At 53.0% G+C, this 16556-nt stretch overlaps 1 protein-coding gene across 2 annotated transcripts in view; it reads left to right on the forward strand.

Moving 5' to 3' along the window:
* The first annotated feature begins 465 nt into the window (after positions 1–465).
* Positions 466–16556, forward strand: part of SH2B3 (SH2B adaptor protein 3) — a 40955-nt gene continuing 24864 nt past the window's right edge. For both annotated transcript variants that reach the window (XM_047760041.1, XM_047760042.1), the window contains exons 1-2: positions 466–825; positions 11895–12689. In XM_047760041.1, the coding sequence (XP_047615997.1) occupies positions 11922–12689 (768 nt within the window). In that variant the 5' untranslated portion in view covers positions 466–825; positions 11895–11921. The remainder of the gene's footprint in view (positions 826–11894; positions 12690–16556) is intronic.

Here is a 16556-nt window from a genome sequence, read left to right on the forward strand (position 1 = left end):
GCCCTGCAGGAGGGAGTCGGCAGGGTCGCGCCCCCCGTAAGCCTGGCGCTTCGGCCCGGCCCCGCCCTTAGACTCCGCCTTTCCTTCATCTGGCCCCGCCCCCGCAGAGCGGAGGCACCCGGTGGTCGCTGGAGCTATGTGGGTGGGCCCAAGGTTGTCCCGCCTCTCCTGCCTTTCGTTCCCTTCTTTAGGCTGCGCGATGCAAAATCGGGTGGGCGAGCTAAGGGCGTGACAAAGGCCACGCCCTCTCTCCGGATTCGAGTTTGAGACCCCAGGACCTGGTCAGCCGCGGAGCAGGGATGATGGGCGGGGTAAGAGCAGGCCCCGCCCCCCGGGGGGCCTGCTCCCCTCTGGCGGTCCGGCTCGCGGGGAGACTGGGGCGGGGCCTCGTGTGGCCCGGCCCTGCCATGGCCCCGCCCCTGCCGTGGCCGCCCTCCCCCGCCGGGCTCTGCTCTCACAGCCGGTTCCTCTTTACATAACGGCGCGGGGCGGCATGGGCTCGGGCCACTGCCTCCGCCCGGCCGCCCGCCCGGACTGTCGCGGCTCGCCGTGGCGACGGCGGCGGCAGCAAAGTTTCCCCGGTGGCGGCCGGGAGGCGCATCCTCCCGCAACTGTCAAGCGCTGGCGGCGGAAATGATGAGGCGCTGGCCATTTTCCGAGCCTGGGTTTCCTGCCTGAGCCCCGCTCGAGCGAGCCGCGAGCCAGGAGCCGGCGCGCGGGAGAGAAGGCGCCCGGGGCTAGGGCCCGCCTGCCCCCTCGGGATTTCGGGGGCCCAGGGGCGCGCGACGCCATGGGCCGGCCGGGCCCGGACCCCCTCTCTCTCAGGTAAGCCTGTCTTTCCCAGCGCTGCCTTCCTCTGGGTCTGGGAGAGCTTTAATGGGGGGAAGAGGAGGGCCCGGGTCCCGTTCTACACAGTGTCTGCGCACTCCCACAGCAACCTAAATATTGTCCTGCAGCTAACTCAGATGAGAGTGTTCTGAGGTGACCGATTCCCAGCTCCTGCGACACCCTCCCAGCCGACACCCCACCCACACACGTGCTGGGAATGTATGGGGGTATAAGTGAAGGTCGTGGGGGAGGCGCTGCCAGAGGATATGGCTAACAGTCCCAGTCCACCTCTTAAGGTAGCTCAGCCAGTCAACTGTGCCTGGTGAGGAGGGGTCAGGGGTCACCTGCTTGGTACCTTGAAAGCGAAAGTAGTAAACCTGAACTCTTGAGAAGGGAAGAGTCATTCGGGAGTTAGACTCAGGCCCCTCCCCACTCTCCCTGGCCAGGCCCATGTGGCTAAGAGGGTAGCCCTCCCCTCCCATTCCAGGACTTGCTCTCCCCATTCCCTGCATCCGGGAGGTAGAATGGCCCATGTAACCCTGTGCTGCTGCATTTGAGGGTTCAAAAGGGTTAGGGCTCTCAGAGCTCAGGTCTCTGGGTTGGTACCCTCCCACCCTGGACCTGGGGCTCCAGGGGAATCCTCCCACCAAAAACAATGGGACACAGGTCATTGGCCTTATAGGTCAGCAGGGCTGGGAGGGTATTTCAGAGGCCCCTAATGCCTGGTGCAGAAATCCTCTCCCTTCCCTCATTCTGTTCCTGGGACTTTTGGGGCAAAAGGGACTGCATTTGAGGAACTGGGGAGGGGGCCCTGCCTGCCAGTCCACTTTTTTTCTTTAGTTTCCTCATTCTCCTGTTTCTCTTCCCTATTCCTGGGCCACAATGATGTAGGTGAGGAGGTCATTGCCTGCAGCTGGGGGCCTCCAGGGAGGGGAATGGCCAGGCCAAACTGAGTGGGAGGAAGTGAAATTGGGCTGCAGGCGGGGGGTTTGGAACAGAGGGCCTGGCAAAGCCATTTCTGAAGGGCCTGGGTCCAGCTTTGGGAGCCGGAGGGGCAGAGATCTGACTGCCACCCCCTCACCTGGGAGATGAGCATCCCCTGACACCTACCAGCTGCCAGGCTCAGTTGGGACAGTCAGCCCATCCTGGGTCCCCATTTACAGTCCATCTCCCGGGCCCCTGCCAGGGCGGTGAACGCATGGGTCTTTAGGGCTGTGGGTGCGAGTTGTGTCTGGATTTCCCATCACCGACCTGGCTGCCAGAATGGAAACAGCTCTGGAGGCTCACTTGGGCCAGTGGGGGCCAGAGACCCAGCCCTAGTTGGGGGAGAGCAGGCTGAGGCCGCCTGGTCAGGCTGGGGTCAGCAGATGAGAGGCCAGGGCCCACTGGGGAAGTTGGAAGGGTTTTTAATGTAGTTTTTTTCGAAGCCTTTTCCCACCACCCCCCCTCTGGGAGGGAAAATCCTTCTGAGCCAAAGGGTGAAATTCCTAGAACTTGTGTGGGTCCCTGTGGGCCACAGAGGCAGCCGGCTGGGAAGGGGCTGGACTAAAGTATCGGTTGCTGGCGTCTGAGGACCTTCAGGGGCTGAGCAGCGGCAGAGGTGGGTCCTGGAAGATTAGGTTCAGTTTCCCCACCGCCTTTTTCTAGCTGAGGGCACAGGCAAGTGACACGGTGAACCTCAGTTTCCCCCTATGTGAAATGGGGTAATAAGTTTGTGGCAGGAATGTAATGTGCCTGGCATTGAAAGGGATCAAGTACAGGTGGCAGTGCTGGTGGTGGATTTCATCCCTACCATCGTTAGTGCTATTGTTACCGGCTGAGGAGCCTTGGTTCCTCAGCATCCCTTGATAATTCATCAGCCTCCCTTGAGTGCCTCCTGCAGGTGCAGCTCTGGGTTTTCCTGAGTCTTGGAGAGAATTCTGGAGACTATAGCTATGAGGCCTTGCTTAACCACCACAGCCTCACTTTCTTCATCTGTCAAATGGGTGTGGTAACAGGACCTACTTCTTAGGGTCATTGGGACCATACATTAGTAAATCCACAAACTGTTTAGAATGACTTGGTCATAAGAAGGAATGGTCGTAAGGGTGAGATTGTTATTATCTTTGTTGTGGATATTAGCTCTGCTTGTTTTTCTTAGGGATTCCTCTCCCCCGAACCCCCATTCTTCTGAACCTGGGCTCATCTTTCTCCAACAAACAGACCTTTCTGGTACAAATCTAGATCCTGTAGAACAGCTCCTAATGTGGTGGCAGCCTAAGCCCAAGTGCTGGGTAGCCCTGCAGCTGTTCAGCCTACGGGAGTTCCTGCATGTCCTGTCTGGTTGTGCCACCCCAGGTGGAGCCTCCCTGAGGGCAGAGGGGCTAGAGGCACTTGGAAGGACCTTCCAGCTACCAGTCCCAGTGTGGCCCACTCTGTGTTGGGGAGACAGGGCACATAGAGCATTCAGTGATGGCTGCGGCACTCAATTAGGAATAGTGTCGTTGTTGTTATTATTATTAAAATGAGAAGCCTTTCCTGTTCAGTTCACACTTAGCATAGGCTTTGGAGCCAAATCTGAACTTTGCTGGCTTCTAGATGTGAGGCCCTGGGCAAGTTACCTAACCTCTCTGTGTCATACCTGCCCAATAGGGGCCAAGAATCCCAGCTTCTCCAGCATATATGAGCCTGTATGTGAGTTCATATGTGAAGTGTATGAGCCTGGCTCAGAGTAGGGGCTTGAACTGTTGGGTATAATTGCTATGGCTGAGTGACCTTGGGCTTGTCCCTTACCCTCTCTGAGCTCCTGGTCTCCTCATTTATGAATGAGAGTACTAATAAGGTTGTTTGGAGAAGAGGCATGCACAATGCCTGGCATGCAGTCAGCGCTCAATAAGAGCAATTGCCATTGATTCCCAAGAGGAGGCTGGCACTTAATTGCCAGGTTTCCTGGGAAAACAGTCCCTAGGGGCCCCCGGGTGTTCAGCATCTTTGGCTGGGCGGAGCAGGAAGCTGCTTCCATCTGGCAGACGAGAGAAGCCTGCCTTGGAGAGTCCAGAGGTGTAATACAAGTTGCTTGTTCCCAGCCAGACCCTGTTCCCAGCTACCCGCCCTCCCTGAGGAAACTGAGGCGGGCAGGCTGCCCAGGGGAAGTGACTCAGCTGGGGTCACTCGCTGAGTCAGGCCTAATTGGACCCAGGAGCCCTGTGCCCCAGCTCCCTGGCTTCCTGGGGCCTGAGGTCCCCTGGGGACCAGGCAGGTCCAAAGCACAGTTGAACACCCATTTACTGGGCCTCAAAGCGGGGGTGACCAGCATTCTTCAATGGGGGTTCCAGGGTCCCAGTACCCATCACTGGGCTTCTCAGCCAGGCATCTTTCCTCCAGGCAGGGGCAAGGGGCGCTTCCCCAGGAGAGTGAGTCCTTCTGGCTGTTCCTCGCCCTGCCCCGCCCCGCCCGGAAACCCAGCAGCTGAGCAGATGGCTGGAAGATTTTTCCTCCCACGCCACCCTGTCAGGGGTCGGCGAGGGGGGCCGGGCTGCAGGCTTCCTCGTGAACCAGGCCCAGAGCCCCTGGGGGCCTGCCCGGATGTGGGCCCCCACCCGGGCTGGACGGGGTGAGCCCGCCACTGCCCTGAGTGTCCCCAGGGAGGCCTGGGAGGGAGGAAGTCCGTGCCCTGCTCACCGGGAGCTGACTCACAGAGCGCCCGATGCGGGAGGGGGACCCTGGCCTTGAGGGTTTGGGGGATTGGAATTATGATTAGGGGAGGTGGATACAGAAGAGGGATTTTGGCACAGAATCTGTCCTTTGAGAGCCGGCACTCTGGTGTCATCTCATAGGAGGAGAAGCCCAGACAAGGGTGAGAATGTAAGGAGAGGCACACAGGAGGGACAGAGGTCGCCTGTCCTGATATCCTGAGAAGCCACCGTCTGTGGGTGGGGTGAGGCAGGATGTGCAGAGCTGGCTGAGAGGCTTTCCCTCTCATCCCCTCAGCCCAGGGGCAGTTAAAGGAAGGTGTCACAGGGATGGAGGTGGCTTAGAGAGTTCTGCCTATTCTTGGGATGGCGGTGGGAGGTTGAGGGGAGGCTGGACTTCCCCACCTCCTGAAGCCTAGCTGTTGGCCAGGGTGTCAGCCCCGGGGGGTGGGAGCAGAGGAAGCCAGAGGACATTTCCTGTTCTGACCAACTGTGCTGGTGTGATAAATGTCCTGGGCACTAGGTGACCCTAGAGAGAGTGCATCAAGGCCCCCTGGCTGCCAGTGGTCTAGGACAGAACCCACTTCTCAGTCTCCCAAGGCCCAAGTGCCTTCACTCTGTACTTCCCATAGGCTTCTCCGGTCTGGCCAGTCTGAATGGTGTGGAAGGGCAGCAGGCCTCCCACCAGCTGGTGTGTGTTGGGGTCTGGGCTCCTGGAGAGGTTGGTGCTGCAGGTAGGAAAGGCAGAAATGCCTGTAGCAGCCTAGAGTGAACCTGGAGGCCTCCCTGGAGAAGGCGTCTCCCTCTGAAGGTATAAGACTTCCTGCCCAAACATCCTTTTTTTTTTTTTTTTTTGGTCTTTTTGCTATTTCTTTGGGCCACTTCCGTGGCATATGGAGGTTCCCAGGCCAGGGGTTGAATCGGAGCTGTAGCCACCGGCCTACGCCAGAGCCACAGCAACGCGGGATCCGAGCCACGTCTGCAACCTACACCACAGCTCACGGCAACGCTGGATCGTTAACCCACTGAGCAAGGGCAGGGACCGAACCCGCAACCTCATGGTTCCTAGTCGGATTCATTAACCACTGCTCCACGACGGGAACTCCCCAAACATCCTTAAGCAGTGGACCTGGGGGAGAATGGAGGCTCTGGATTGGCTCATTTTAACTTCATTTACTGCAGTTTAAAATATTCTCTCCAAGGAGTTCCTGTTGTGGCCCACAGGTTAAGAATATGACTAGAATCCATGAGGATGCGGGATCCATCCCTGGCCTCTACTCAGTGGGTTAAGGATCCAGCATTGCCGTGAGCTGTGGTGTAGGTTGTAGATGCGGCTTGGATCTGGTGTGGCTGTGGCATAGGCCGGTGGCTACAGCTGCAATTTGACCCCTAGTCTGGGAACTCCATATGCCGTGGGTGCGGCCCTAGGAAGCAAAAACAAAAACAAAAACACTTGGGATCCTGAAAGGCAAACCCACCCTTACCCTGACATGGGCCCAGAGGTAGCAGCCTCCATTTCTGTGTGTTTCCTGTGGGGTCTTGGGCGTGGGATGACAGGCTGCAATCTGATCTTTCTGCTCCATGTCACATCATCCTTGTCCCTCTCGTTGCTGGGGGATTTTGGGAAACTCTGGACCCCCAGCTCCCTTACCCAGCAGAACTCCCTGCCCCAAAGTGCAGGCTGAGGAGGTAGAAGGAACTGGCTCTCAGATGCTCCAGTAGGGGGGTTGAGGTGGGGGTGGGTGGGGGGAGGATAGAAATGCCCCAAAGACCTCTCTACTCATAGCCACTAGCTGAAGCCTGGGAGCACCTGGGAACCCCCAGGTGATTAGTAACTGTTTTGTGCCAAAAGTTTTTAGGCCCTGTTCCCAGGATTGGCGTGATCTGATCAATTGTTCTTCCTCTGTGTCTGGCACAGAGTAAACACTCAATAAATGCTCCCACCTGGGCCGAGGCCCAAGGAAGGGACCATCTTCCTGCAGTCTGGCTGCCTGCTCCAGCCAGGAAACCTCCCAGGCGCAGCCCCCTCCCCAGCACAGGCCCCAGCTGAGCGCTCTGGCCAGTGACTTCCTGCCTGGAGCTCCTGCCGGAGCTGCCGGAGCTGCGCTTCTCCCCTGAGAAGGCCTGGTGTCCGGGCTCCCGTGACACCCCTTGCCTGGCCCAGCCCATGAAGCTGCCCCCCTCCCTGTGGCTTTTTGCAGCAGGCAGGCATTCTCTGACATTCTCTGGAGCTAGTGCTCTTCTTTTCTGACAATAATAGTGATAAAATAGGATCAGCCATTTGTTTCTTCAACCCCACGCCAAACACCCCATAGAGAGCAGTTCTTAGAAAGCTCCTAGCGAGTGCCAAGAGAAGAATGTTAGCCCATTTTACATCTGGGGACACTGAGGCACAGAGAGGGAAGCTTTCTCTTGTGCAACACGCAGCAAGGAAGTGGCGGAATTAGGGTGTGAACCCAGATTTGGTTGGTGGCTCCCCCGTGGAGAGGTCATCAGCCATTTCTGTCTGTCCATACAGGTCAGGCGCATGACTCCAAGTGTATGACTATCAAATAGCAGCCAGCCTCGGAGTTCCTGTCAAGGCTCAGTGGTTAACAAATCTGACTAGGAACCATGAGGTTTTGGGTTCAATCCCTGGCCTTGCTCAGTGGGCTAAGGATCCACTGTTGCTGTGAGCTGTGGTATAGGTTGCAGACGCGGCTCGGATCCTGCGTTGCTGTGGCTCTGGCATAGGCTGGTGGCTACAGCTCCGATTAGACCCCTAGCCTGGGAACCTCCATATGCCGCGGCAGCAGCCCAAGAAATGGCAGAAAGACAATAAAAAAAAAAAAAAAAAGCAGCCGGCCTCAACCCCAGGAGGCACAGGTTCATGAATTCATACAACTAATATTTCTGGTGCACTTGCTCTGACCAGACCCTGCGGAGTGAGCAGGAGTGCAATGGCTTATTGGCCCTTGGGGGCAGACACTACAGGCTGATGGAGGTGGACAATGAGCAGTATCGCTCATGTTTAGTTGGCACGTCTAGCAGACAAAGCCAGGTTCTAATCCAAGCTCTGCCCCTGGCAGGCCTTGTGATCTTGGGCAAGGCATTCCTTCTATACCTGGGCTTTCTCATCTATAAAATGGGTATATTGCTAGGATTCCACCCCCCTTCCCCTGCCCCAGTGGGGAATAAACAAGTGAATGACTACAAAGTGTTCAGCACAGGTCAGGGCACTTAAAAAATGTGTGAAATAGTGTCATTTATTATTTTTGTTTTTTTGTTTGTTTGTTTATTTTGCTATTTCTTGGGCCGCTCCTGGGGTTGAGGCTGGCTGCTTTTTTTTTTTTTTTTTTTTTATAATTGTCTTTCTGCCATTTCTTGGGCTGCTGCCGCGGCATATGGAGTTTCCCAGGCTAGGGGTTGAATCGGAGCTGTAGCCGCCAGCCTACGCCAGAGCCACAGCAACGCAGGATCCGAGCCGCGTCTGCAACCTACACCACAGCTCACGGCAACGCCGGATCGTTAACCCACTGAGCAAGGGCAGGGGCCGAACCTGCAACCTCATGGTCCCTAGTTGGATTCGTTAACCACTGCACCACGACGGGAACTCCCCCATTGTTTTTTTTTATTTTAATTTTTAATTTTTGTTTTTCTGGCCACACCAGCACATGGAAGTTCCCAGGCCAGGGACTGAATCCAAGCCACAGCTGCAACTTATGCCATAGCTGCAGCAATGCCAGATCCTTCAACTCACTGCACCAGGCCTGGGATTGAACCCATGCCTCTGCAGTGACCTGAGCCGCTGCAGTCAGGTTCTTAACCCACTACACCACAATGGGGACTCCCATTTAAAAAAATTTTCACCCTGTGGCTCTTTTCCAACCACCTGGTGGGTTTGCGATTTGGATGGAGGAGCTGAGGCCTCCTGACTCCAGCAGGAGCTAAATGAAGCTTTTATATCCCCTCCTCTGCATAAATATTCTCTGGCAGTGAATCTTCCTTGTGCGCATTTGGGTACTGATCCAGTGTTTTGGGGGTGCCTTCTGTGTAGGGTTTCCATTAATTGCTAGCTGTGAGACCTCTGTGCTTCAGCGTTTCCATCGTAAAACAGGAGCAATTACTGGCCCTACCTCCTAGTGCTGCTATGAAGTTTGGGAGAGTTAATGTTTTGCAAAAACAGTTAACGCTGGATGTGTACTAAGTGCTCAGGTCACACTACTTGTCCGTGAGGAATTGGATTAGGGGGTCCGGTGAGGAGGGCTGCTAGCCATTGCCTGGGCGGTGAGGGAGCTTGGCGTGGGCACAGCTATTCTGAGACGGTTCCTACCAGGGTTTGGTGCTACAGCTGGGCTTCAGGACTTTGACCTATAGGGGTGGACGGGTCAGGTGTTCCAGGCAAAAGGAAGGGACTGGGTGACCAGAAGGGGGGTTGCCCCAGGGAGAGGAGGTGGCTATTTGTAGGTACTGCCACGCATCTGCCAGAGGAACCAGAATTTGCAAATCCAGCCAACCTCTTGCATTCCTACATTCATTCATTCAGCGGGCATTTATTGGGCTCCGGCTACATGCTAGGAACTGGGGCTGGGGCCGGGAGTGACTCCTGGTATCATGGAGCTCACAGTCTGGTGGGAAGAGAGTCACTAATAAAATAATCATAGCTGATGACAGCACATTCAGGATTCAGTTGCTGGTGAGCTCAGAGCACAGAGACACCTAATGCAGTTGCCTAGGGGCAGATTACATGGGGTCTTGTGGATGGGACAGGAGCTTGTGTCTGGAATCTGAGGGCTCTCTGGGTTCTCCCAACCTCTGAGGACAGTGCTGGCCTCACCTGTATCAAAGTGTAGAGTGGCTGCAGGGTTGACGCAGGACAGACTACTCATACGTGCAGGTAAAACCCTCACTTTCAGCACCGGGGGTGGTTTTCTTGGCAGAGTGTGGTGGCCATGGGCACACGTGGCCCTTCTGCCTGATAGCCTCCAGTGACTGCCTACTGTGTGTAGGTGCCCACAACTCTGTGATGTGCAAAAATGTCAAGTGTGTGCACAGTACCCTCCCAGCTGGTGCAGCGGCACCTACTCTGTGCTGTATGGGCTGTGTTGCTGTGATTGGTACAGGGTCGCCACCATGGCTAGAGGTGTGCAGTGGGGTGTGGCAGAAAGAACCCCAGTTTCTGGGTTCACATCTCCACCTTGAGTCCCCTTTCAAGGACTCCTTACAGGAATTCCCATTGTGGCTCAGCAGGTTAAGAACCCAACTAGTATCCGTCCCTGGCCTCGCTTAGCGGGTTAAGGATCAGGTGTTGCCATGAGCTGTGTTGTAGGTCACAGACTCGGCTGGGATCCTGCATTGCTATGGCTGTGGTGTAGGCCGGCAGCTGCATCTCCAATTAGACCCCTAGCCTGGGAACCTCCATATGCCACTGGTGCTGCCCTGAACAAACAAAGAAGCAAAAAACCTCCTTACAGCCATCTTAGGAGGCGGACACCATGCTGTTCTCCATTTGACATATGAGGAAACCAGGCTTCAGAAAGGTCCAGCCAGGTATCAGAGGCCACACAGCCAATGTGCACATATGTGCTCTGTGGTGTGTTTGTGTGTATGTGAGCAGTATAATCCCAGAAGAACAGGAATTTCTCCTGGATACTTTTTTTTAAGTGTCATTTTGGGGCTGCATCTGCGGCCTGTGGAAGTTCCCCAGGCTAGGGGTTGAATCAGAGCTGCAGCTACTGGCCTATACCACAGCCACAGCCACGCCAGATCCAAGCTGCATCTGCGACCTACATCACAGCTCACGGCAACGCCAGATCCTTAACCCACTGAGTAAGGCCAGGGTTTGAACCCAAGTCCTCATAGATCCTAGTCGGGTTTGTTACCGCTGAGCCACAATGGGAACTCTGAGCAGGAATTTCTGTCTGGGTAAGTGCTGTATCCCCAGGGCCTAGCACAATATCCAGCACACCGTAGGCCCTCAGTAATATTTGGGTGAATAAGCAGCCATGATGGGACCTGGGCCCAGCCAGGCTTAGTTGGAAGGAAGGATGGTACTGATGGTAGCTAGAGAGGGCCAGGGTTCAGCACCGTGGACAGCAGAGGGTAGGGGGCTTCTCTGTTTTGTGTGGAAGTTCCAGCTGCGATGGGGCAGGCAAGGGTCTGCCTGTCCTGGTGTCCCCCCATCAGAGCAAGAAATATCTTTGTACCACATGTGAGTCTTGTTGATTTATTCTTTTTTATTTGTTATTTCATATTTATTTTTGTTGACATCAATAATATACTCTCATAACATTTATTACAAGCCTTACTAGGTTTTTCCTAGGTTCTAAGGCCTTTACACCTATTAACTCAGTGAATCCTCATAACATTCTTATGAAGTAGGTGCAGTCACATTCTCCATTTTACAGATGGGGAAAATAAGGCAGAAAGAAATCACTCACCCAGAATCACCTAACTAGTAAGTGGTCATGCTGGGGTTTGAACCCAGGCTCCAGGCACCATGTTCTTAATCATATTTTCTAAAGACAAGTAATAAGTCTTACTTCTCCCCTTGCACCCCAAATTCTGCCCCCTCCCCCACAGGTCACTATTGTTTCTGGATAGGTTTTCTCCAGCCACACCTTTCCTGCTCACCACTTAAATACATTTATGTACAAATGAGAATTCGTGGAGTTACCGTCATGGTGCAGCGGAAACGAATCCAACTAGGAACCATGAGGTTGTGGGTTCGATTCCTGGCCTTGCTCAGTGGGTTAAGGACCTAGTGTTGCTGTGGCTGTGGTGTAGGCCAGCAGCTACAATTCGACCCCTAGCCTAGGAATCTCCATATGCTGAGGGTGCAGCCCTAAAAAGACAAAAGACAAAAAAGAATTGGTAGTTTGGTTTTGTGTGTTCATGTAAACGGGCTTGCACAGGCAGTTTGCTTTTTTCTTTAATGCTGTGCCTTAGAGATTCCCCAAGGTTGTAGCATAGACCATCCTCCTCCTTTTCCACGGCTGCTGCATACTGCGGCCTGCAGATGTATCACAGTTTATTTCACCAGTCTCTGGTGGCCAATAGGTTTTATGTACTATTTCCGCATTATAAAATTTGGGGCAGAAAACACCTAGCAGGGGATTATCTTGTACATGCTTCTCTGCATATGTATTCTTGAATACTTACAAGTGGAATTACTAGGTCTGAAAATGATCCTGCCAAAATTGCCCTCCAAAGAGGTCGTACCCCTAATGTACTGGAAGCACTGTAGGAGAGTGCCCATTTGGCTGCATCTTCACCAGCACTGGGTATTAAGGAAATTTTTCGCTTTTTGACCTTGTGCCTGGTGAGTAGCGCGTCTGACGATGGTTTAAGGTGGTCATCTGCTCACCTGTCCGCTCTCTCCTCTGTGGCTTACTCCCCACCCACCATGTCTTTCAGCCTGGCTGCCCCACCTCCGTCTCCGCCATGAACGGGCCCACCCTACAGCCCTCCTCGGCCTCCTCTGCGTCCTCAGCCTCCTCGGCGTCGTCCCCGTCCCCGCGTGGCTGGAGCGAGTTCTGCGAGCTGCACGCGGTGGCCGCGGCGCGGGAGCTGGCCCGACAGTACTGGCTCTTCGCCCGAGAGCACCCGCACCACGCGCCGCTGCGCGCCGAGCTCGTGTCGCTGCAGTTCACCGACCTCTTCCAGCGCTACTTCTGCCGCGAAGTGCGCGAGGGCTGTGCGCTCGGGCCGCTGGGACCCCGGGCCGCTGCCCCCGCCCGCGACTACCGTGAAACGGGACGCGGGCCCCCGACCAAGGCCGAGGCTCCCCCGGCTGAGCCGGGCCCGGGCCCCGCCGCCCCCGCCCCCGCCCTGCCCAAGGCCCGCAGCTCGGAGGAGCTGGCCCCGCCGCGGCCGTCCGCCGCCTGCTCCTTCCAGCACCTGCGCCACAGCCTCCGCCACATCTTCCGCCACCGCTCTGCCGGTGAGCTGCCCGCAGCCCCGGCAGCCGCGGCCGCGGGGGAGGCAGGTGAGGCCCCGGCCAGGCCCGGCCTAGCCCGAAAGCTCCTGCCCTGGAGCCTGGCCCGGGAGCCGCCGCCCGAGGCCCTCAAGGAGGCGGCGCTGCGGTATAGCCTGGCAGACGAGGCCTCCATGGACAGCGGGGTGCGCTGGCAGCGCGGGCGGCTGGCTCTGCGGCGCGCTGGCGGCCCCGACAGCTCGGACCGGGTGCTGGAGCTCTTTGACCCGCCCAAGGTAAGAGCGCTGCTCCCGTGGCTCCAGGTTGTGACAGTTTTACAGCAGGTGGCTGCTAAGTGCCCAGAGGAAAGCACGCCTTTTGAAAAATGAACTTTTTCCTCTGCAAATCACTTCCACTTGCAGATAGTCCAGAGTTCCCATGCTGCTCCCCACCCAGCGTTGACTCCTGTTAACCTGTTACATTAGTGTGCACACTCATGTTATAATTTAGGAACAAAGTTGGTACATTATTATTAACTAAATCCCTGGTTTCTTTGGATTCTGCTAGTTTTCCCTTAATGTCCCTTTTCTGGTTCAGGATACTGTATTAGATTTCATTGTTACGTCTCCTTAGGCACCTCTTGGCTCTGACAGTTTCTCAGGCATTTCTTGTTTCCTTTGACCTTGACAGTTTTGAGGAGTACTGGTCAGGGATTTTGTAGAATGTTTGGGGACACCATAGATGGTCATCATGTGGGCTAGAGGCAGCCTGGTCCAAGGTCCTTGAAAATCCTGACTCAGATTGACCGTGTCAAATAGGAAGATTTCTCCTAGGCCATTCAAAACCATCATGGATTCCTTGGGGCTGCCCATGCTTTGTGGATGTCTTATTTTCTTTCAAGTTGAAACATTTTTGTCTGTCCCCTTTGCAACTAACTGAATTCCAGCTGTGCAGTTGAGGAGGCTCAAGGGTCACCATGTTCTGCACACCTGACATACTCCATCTTTGACCAGATGTGTCAAGTTGATGGAATGGTGTGGTTTTCCTTTAATTCCTTCCTCTTTGTGGTCCTGTTAGGTCCTAAGGCCTTGGTCTAGAGAGCGAGGAAAACAGTCCCCAGCCCTGAGGGATCACTGTCTGGGTTGAGGAGACCAATTATTCATTCGTTCAAAAGGTACCTATTGGAGGAGTTCCCATCATGGCTCAGTGGTTAATGAACCCAACTAGCATCCATGAGGACGCGGGTTCGATCCCTGGCCTCGCTCAGTGGGTTAAGGATCTGGTGTTGCTGTGAGCTGTGGTGTAGGTCATAGACGTGACTCAGATCCTGCATTGCTGTGGCTCTGGTGTAGGCTGGTGGCTACAGCTACAATTTGACCCCTAGTCTGGGAACCTCCATATGCAGTGAGTATGGCCCTAGAAAGACAAAAAAAAAAAAAAAAGGTACCCGTTGAAGTTGGATGTGGCTCCAATCCTGTTTGGCTGTGGTGTAGGCCTGCAGCTGCAGCTCTTATTTGACCCCTAGCCCAGGAACTTCTATATGCTGTGGGTATGGCCATTAAAAAAAAAAAAAAAAAAGTTCTTGTTGAGCACCTGCTCAGTACAGGCACATGCTGGGTACTGGGGGAATTGGCATCTTGGTGGGGGCTGTCGAAGGAGGAAAACAAAACATGAAGATGGGATCATAAATTGTATTTTGCGTTCTGAGGGAAAGCAATGGGGCCTCTGGGAGACATAGTACCTGATGCATATGAAGTACATCTGAAACTCTGTGTATGCCAGGCACTTCCTCATACCTCCTCCGGAATAGTACCCCCCAACACCGGCCCCCCCACTCCTACCCCCGCAGATTGCCTTCTCTGTTTTGAACTTCATGTAAATGAAATCACATGGTACATTGTTTGTCTGGCTCCTTTCACACAGCATGTTCTAGAGATTTGTCCATGTTCTCAAGTGCATCAGAGTTTGTTTCTTTTTTATCACTAAGTAAATCCAGTCTGTCGTATGGATGTACCAGTTTGTTTTATCTGTTCACCAGTTGAGGACTATTTGGGTTGTTTCCACTTCGGAACTTTTATAAACCATGCTGTAATGAAATTTGCTCTTCAGTCTTTGTATGAACATACACTTGCATTTCCCTCTGGTAGATTCCTAGAAGTGCTAGGTCATATAGTAAGTATGGGGTTAACTTTATAAGAAACTTCTAAACTTTTTCCAAAGTGGTAGCATTTTGTATCCGCATCAACAGTGTATGAATCTTTTTCATTTCAGCCTTTCTAGTGAATGTGTTCTGGTATCTCAAACGTGGCTTTAATTTGCATTTCCCTGATGACTTCTGAGGTTAAGCACCTTTTCATATTTTTTTTTCGGCCATTGGGATTGATTCTTTCGTCAAGTGTTTGTCATGTTTATTGAGTTGTCTGTCCTTATTGATTTGTAAAAGTGTGTACAGATCCTGAATGCACTTTGTATTGTACAGATCATTTTTTGCTCTGTGGTTGCCTTTTTACTTCTTTAATGGAATCTTTTCTTGAACAGACATTCTTCATTTTAATGAAGTCCATTTATCAATTGCTTTTCTTTATGGTTAGTACTTTTTGCATCCTATTTAAGAAATATTTGCCTACCCAGGGTCATGAATATCTTTCTTTTTTATTTATTTATTTTTTGGCCACACCTGTGGCATGTGAAAGTTCCTAGGCCAGGGATTGAATCAGTGCCACAGTAGCGACCCAAGCCACTGCAGTAACAATGCCAGATCTTTAACCTGCTGCACCACAAAGGAACTCCCATGAAGATTTTTTTTTTTTTTTTTTTGCTTTTTAGGACCATGCCTGCAGTATATGGAGGTTCCCAGGCTAGGGGTCTAATTGGAGCTATAGCTGCCAACCTACACCACAGCCACAGCAACGCCAGATCTGAGCTGCGTCTGCAACCTACAGCACAGCTCATGGCAATGCCAGATCTTTAACCAACTGAGTGAGGCAAGGGATCAAACCCACAACTCTGTGGTTCCTAGTCAATTCATTACCACTGCGCCATGATGGGAACTCCCCCATAAAGATCTTTCTGGTCTTTTCTTCTAGTGTCTTTATTGTTTGGGCCAAGTCATATTGACGAGTCTTCACGAGATCTATCCTGAATTAGTTTTTGTGTATGATGTGCAGTAGGGGTCAAAGTTCTTTCAGTTCTGGCACTTCATGCTGATGTTTTCCTATTGGATCCTCTTTTTCCTATTGGATTGCAATGCTGCATTCATCCTAAACCTAGTGTCTATCTGTGTGCTTCTGGACCCTATTCTGTTCCATTGGCTTATGTGTTTGTCCTTATGCCAACACCACATTTTTTTTTTTTTTTTTAGGCCCACACTTACATGGAAGTTCCCAGGGTAGGGGTTGAATCGGAGCTACAGCTACCAGCCTACACCACAGCCATAGCCATGCGGGATCTGAGCTGCATCTGTGACCTACACCACAGCTCATGGCAAAACACCAGATCCTTAGCCCACTGAGCATGGCCAGGGATTGAACCTGTGTCCTCATGGATCCTAGTTGGGTTCATTACCACTGAGCCACAGTGGAAACCTCCAACACTACCCTCTTAATCACAGAAGTTTCACAGTGAGTCTTGAGGAGATGACTTTTTTATTTTTTTCCTGGCGTATAGGTGACTTACAATGTTGTGTTAGTTTCAGGTGTACAGCAAAGTGAATCAGCCATACATAAACATATATGTCCATTCTTCTTCAGATTCTTTCCCTGTATAGGCTATAACAGAGTACTGAGTACCTTTCCCCAAGCTATATAGTAGGTTCTTGTTACCACTGATTGATTTTGTATACAGTAATGTGTATGTGCCAGTCCCAACATCCCAATCCATCTCTCCCCTCAACGTTTCCCTTTTGGTAACCATAAATTTGGTTTTGAAATATTTGAGTCTGTTTCTGTTTTGCGAATAAGTTCTTTTGTATCTCTCTCTCTTTTTTCTTTTTCTTTTTTTTTCCCTGCACCCCTTGTAATACGGAAGTTTCTGGGCTAGGAATTGAACCTGTACCACAGTAGTGACTCACGTCACTGGGGCAGTGACAATGCCAGATCCTTAACCTGTTGCACCACAAGAGAACTCCCTGTATCATTTTAAAAAATTAGATTCTAAATATCAGT

Source organism: Phacochoerus africanus, chromosome 15 (genome assembly GCF_016906955.1).
Source record: "Phacochoerus africanus isolate WHEZ1 chromosome 15, ROS_Pafr_v1, whole genome shotgun sequence".
NCBI lineage: Eukaryota > Metazoa > Chordata > Mammalia > Artiodactyla > Suidae > Phacochoerus > Phacochoerus africanus.